The sequence below is a fragment of the Octopus bimaculoides genome, unplaced genomic scaffold (genome assembly GCF_001194135.2).
Source record: "Octopus bimaculoides isolate UCB-OBI-ISO-001 unplaced genomic scaffold, ASM119413v2 Scaffold_12528, whole genome shotgun sequence".
Taxonomy (NCBI): domain Eukaryota; kingdom Metazoa; phylum Mollusca; class Cephalopoda; order Octopoda; family Octopodidae; genus Octopus; species Octopus bimaculoides.
In genome coordinates, this window is record NW_026356536.1 from 53,265 (window position 1) to 58,765 (window position 5,501).

At 43.3% G+C, this 5,501-nt stretch overlaps 1 protein-coding gene across 1 annotated transcript in view; it reads right to left on the reverse strand.

Moving 5' to 3' along the window:
- Window positions 1-5,501, reverse strand: part of LOC106868491 (lysine-specific demethylase 5A) — a 65,922-nt gene that overhangs the window by 42,646 nt on the left and 17,775 nt on the right. The window contains exon 5 of the mRNA XM_052978276.1: window positions 1,553-1,678. Coding sequence (XP_052834236.1) covers window positions 1,553-1,678 — 126 coding nt within the window. The remainder of the gene's footprint in view (window positions 1-1,552; window positions 1,679-5,501) is intronic.

Sequence of the window (5,501 nt, forward strand, 5' to 3'; positions counted from 1 at the left end):
AATAAAGCTGAAGCAAATTAAAACCAAATATATAATGCATGTGTTTTTATTGGCTAAACTGGCAACATGGCCATCCCCAAATACAACAATATATATATATATATATATATATATTTATATTCATAAATAATTATTAACTGTTTATAACACATCCTCTCAGCATTCACTATTTTGCCCTTGTTCAGTTCTAATCGTTTAACGTCCGCTTTCCATGCTAGCATGGGTTTTTTGTTTTCATTCGATCTCCCTGTATGTCTCCACTGTCCTGTTTTTGTTCCTAACTTTGACCCTCCATAAATCCAAAATTTTATTTTGGTATTTATGGGAGCAACTGTCTTCAAAGACTCATATTGTCGTTAATTGCTCAAAATAGGGAGCAGATAAACAGCCGACAAACTGATGAAGGGTCGTTCTTTGTATTACTCGTCACGTTTCCCATTTTATTCTCTCGTTTGTTTTTGTATTTCATGTTATTTACTGTGGTGACATCCAGTGCCCATATATGCATATATATATATATATATTATTTATATTATTATATATACATACACACACACACACACACACATGTCCTGGGTATGACTTGTAAAAAAACATCTAGCAGTGAGGTCCTGATCCCAGCTCTACTGACTCAAAGTAGTAGCACCTGCCAGGGTCCCAGCTATGGGTTAATTAGCATATTAGGGCCTACTTGTGTATGCATATGAAGAGAGGATCCGCTGGATTCTGTAGAAGGAACCGTTCAATGGTTTAAGAGGGGGGGGGGAGAACAGCTGCAGCAATGCATTATGGCGTGCAGAGATCAAGAATGAAGCAAGTAAGACACGTTGGTCGCCAACTGGATTAAAGATGGTCATGAATACGAGAGCGAGGTTGATGGTGTGCAACTGGTTTCCACTGTAAGCCAGGGCTGTGGAGTTGGAGTCGTGGAGTCGGAAACAATTTAGGGGTAGCTGGAGTTGGAAAGACAACTGAGTCCGACTCACAATGTCTTTATTTCTTTAATATAAACCAGTTATAACATATTGGCCAACTCAAAGTACAAGCATATGCATTCACTTTATGAGACACGTAGACTACAATCACTTAATTACATCAGAGTCAGAGGTGCCAATAGTAGAGGAGTCGGAGTCATAGTGACGTTTTTTGTCTTGACTCCACAGTCCTGCTATAAGCAAAGTCACTATGCAAGTCAGTGGTCGTCTTTTAAGATGACTAAGTGGTCCTTGTTGCCCCAATAGATGTGTGTATGTGTATGCACACATACACAAGGTGGTGTAGTCAATACACAGAAATGTCTCTGATCACTGGTTGTAACTCAATGAAGGTCGACCTGGGGCTAAAAAGCAACAGCAGCAGCTCCTTAGTGTTCTGGCATGACCAACCCAGTGACTGGAACCACTTAAAGAAAGGTGCAACAAACAATAGAAGAAATAAAAGAAGGGCTAGTGGAGAAATAAAGAAGTGGGGGTTTAAGGTGGGCGAGTGGAGTGCTGAAAACAAAAACAAAACAGAAAGAAAAACAGAGAGCAGGGTTTCAATCCCAACTTACTTTGTTAATATTTCGTTTAGTTTTCCTTGTGTAACCACCACTGGTGGAGTCTGTCGCTATTACACCATGTGGCTTGTACTCCTTGTCTGATTTATCATCAACAGTTTCAGAGTGCATGTCGGTAGCCTGCAGATATAGGGAAACAGGAGTCAAATCATTAGGAGAGAGAGAGAGAGAGAGATGGGGAGGGAGAGAGACATTAATAACATGAAGAGGATAAGTGAAAGAGGCTTTAACCCTGTAGCTTTCATATTAGTCTATCAAATGTTATCATCATCATCATTAATGTTGTTTAACATCCGCTCTTCATGCTGGCATGAGTTAGACGTTTTGACTGGAGCTGCACCAGGTTCCAGTTTGATTTCGTATGGTTTCTACTGATGGATGCCCTTCCTAACACCAACCACTCCAAGAGTGTAATGAGAGCTTTTACGTGCCACTAGCACATGTACCATTTACATGACAGCGGCAACAACCACGACTGCGATGCATGGGTGCTGTTTACATGGTACCATCAACGACCACAACTACGATGCATGGGCGTCATTTACATGACATCAGCACGGCTACATGCAGTTGGCCTGACGAGTTTTCTCACGCACAGAATATCGCCAGAGCTCTTAGTCACTTGTTAACACCTCTGAGAGGCCCAACATTCGAAGATCATGCTTCACCACCTTGTCCCATGTCTTCCTGAGTCTACCTCTACCACAAGTTCTCTCCACAGTTAGAGATTGACACTTCTTTACACAGCTGTCCTCGTCCATACACATCACATGACAATACCAGCGCAGTCACCTCTCTTGCACACCACATCTGATGCCTCTTATGCCCAACTTTTCTCTCAAGACGCTTACACTCTGTCGTACATTACACATCCAGCAAAGCATACTGGCTTCATTTCTTTTAGGCCTATGCATGTCCTCAGCTATCACAGCCCATGTTTCTCTGCCATGTAGCATAGCTGTTCACATACAGGCATCATACAGTCTTCCTTTCACTTTGAGGGAGTGGCCCTTTGTTACCAACAGAGATAGGAGTACTCTGAACTTTGCCCATCCTATTCTTATTCTCAATACACACTCTTGGAGCATCGACTTCCACTACTGACTTGGTCACACAAAAATAACGGAAGCTTTCAACTACCTCTAGCTTGACCCTTGGCAGTTGATGGTGTCTATTTTCTGCACATTTTCAGCATTTATTGTACCTGTGCACCTTCCACACACAAAATCTATTTTCCCTGATAACCTTCCTCTGATATTGCTGCACCTTTTATGTGTCCATAGCTTACACAGGGTACATCTTATCGAGCTTCTACCTACACCTTTTCTACAGAATGAGCAGGGCCATCTACCTGAGGGGGATTTGTGATTTGTCCACTTCCCTACTTACTAAGACTTTAGTTTTTGCTAGATTGACTTTAAGGCCCTTTGATTCTAGACCTTGCTGCCACACCTGAAATTTCCTCTCTAGTTCTGTAAATGATTCAGTTATGAGAACAAGGTCATCAGCACAGAAGAGCTCCCAAGTGCAGCCCATCATAAATTCCTCTGTTATTGCCTGGAGGACTATGATGAACAGGAGAGGGGGGCTGAGGACTGATCTTTGGTGAATGCCTACTTGTGCTCTGGGGAGGCGCAATGGCCCAGTGGTTAGGGCAGCAGACTTGCGGTCATAGGATCGCGATTTCTATTCCCAGACTGGGCGTTGTGAGTGTTTATTGAGTGAAAACACCTAAAGCTCCACGAGACTCCGGCAGGGGATGGTGGCGAACCCTGCTGTACTCTTTCACCACAACTTTCTCTCACTCTTACTTCCTGTTTCTGTTGTGCCTGTAATTCAAAGGGTCAGCCTTGTCACACTCTGTGTCACGCTGAATATCCCCGAGAACTACGTTAAGGGTACACGTGTCTGTGGAGTGCTCAGCCACTTGCATGTTAATTTCACGAGCAGGCTGTTCCGTTGATCGGATCAACTGGAACCCTCGACGTCGTAAGCGACGGAGTGCCAACAACAACAACTTCTGCTCTGAATTCATCACCATATTGTTGACAACCCTCACCTTATGAGAGCTTGTACTGCTCTCGCCAACCACTCATCTGTCCCGAGTTTTCGCACTGACCATTAATATAAGGGATCGAGGGACCCTGTCAAAGGCTTTCTCCATGTCAACAAAAGTACAAAGGTTTATCTTTGGCTAGGTACTTCCCCTGCAGTTGCCTTACCAGCATCAGTGGTGCTTCCCCCTGGCACAAAACTAAACTCCATCTCATCTAGATTAACTCTGTCCTAATTACTTGGGCTATGACCTTCTCCATAACTCTCATCACCTGATCTAACAATTTGATACCTCCAGGGCTGTAGAGTCAAAACAAAAAATTTCGACTCCAACTCCTCTATTATTGGCGACTCCGACTCCTCTTTATGTAATTAAGTGATTATGGTCTACATATCTCATACTTTGAGTAGGCCTATATGTTATAACTGGTTTATATTAATAAAGATATTGTGAGTCGGAGTCAGTATAGTTTTAACAACTCAAACTACCCTTGTTTCCAATTCTGACCCCGACTCCACAGCCCTGGATACCTCTGTAATTATTTCAGCCCAATGCATCCAGTTTACCTTTGTAGCAATTAACTATGATGCTGCTTCACCAGTCATTGGGTATGACTCCCTCATGTACAACCAGATTTACTAGACCGTTAACCAGACCACACCCCAACACTGCCAGATTTTTCAAGCATCTCAGAAGTGATTCCTGATGGGCCAAGGGCTTCCCTGGTCTTCATATCCTTCATGGCTTTATCTACCATGCTACTGTCTATTCGGATTGCCGGTCCCTCTGTCGGACCCACTTTCAGCAGACTCTCCTTCTCCCATTTAGTAGCCTTTCATAGTGACACATTCAAGCCTCTTTCCTTGCAGGGTCACTAACTGCAAGTGAACCCTCATCCATAAAAACACAATTCTCAACATCACAACTTCCCCTGGCACTCTGTCTTGCAAGCCAAAACACTTCAAGCCTCTGGTCCTCATGCTGTAAGACATTGGCAAACTTCTCCCTTTCTGTTTCACTCCTGGCTGAGTATACCTGCCTCCTAGCTTCCTGATATAGCTCCTTGCTACCGCTACCCTTCCAGTCTTTGCATGTATTCACATTATTTTGAATTAATCAAGCATTATTTCATAGCTTCAAGATTTAAATGATGTGGCTGTATATCTTTAGAATGACATTGAAGAGTAAGTGAGAGAGGCTTGATCTGGCCAGTTTTGACATAAAACAGGTTGAATACTTCAGCCAGACATGGCCAGTCTTGGATTCAGTCCCACTGCATGGCAGCTTGGGCAAAGGTCTTCTACTATAACCTTGGCCTTGTGAGTGGATTTAGTAGACGGAAACTGAAAGAAGCCCATCATATATATATATATATATAAGATCCAGGGATCAAGGTGTTAGGAAGAAAGTTAGCTTCAAGTAATCCGTAGTAAAAATAAAAACAACTTTCAAAGACAATAGTGGTTTATTGAGACAGAAAGTTATTTTTTCGTATCGAAGTACAATAAACTGAATATATATATCATCATCATCGTTTAACATCCGCTTTCCATGCTAGCATGGGTTGGACGATTTGACAGAGGACTGGTGGACCAGATGGCTACACCAGGCTCCAATCTGATTTGGCAGAGTTTCTACAGCTGGATGCCCTTCCTAACGCCAACCACTCCGAGAGTGTAGTGGGTGCTTTTACGTGTCACCTGCACAGGAGCCAGTCCATCGGCACTGGCAACAATCTCGCTCGAATGTCTTTTCACGTGCCAGGAAGTCGACGTTGGTAACGATGACGCTGATGCTATTTACATGCCACCTCATCACAGGTCTTCCTAAGCCTGCCTTTTCCACGGGTTCCCTCAACCGCTAGGGTGTGGCACTTTTTCACGCAGC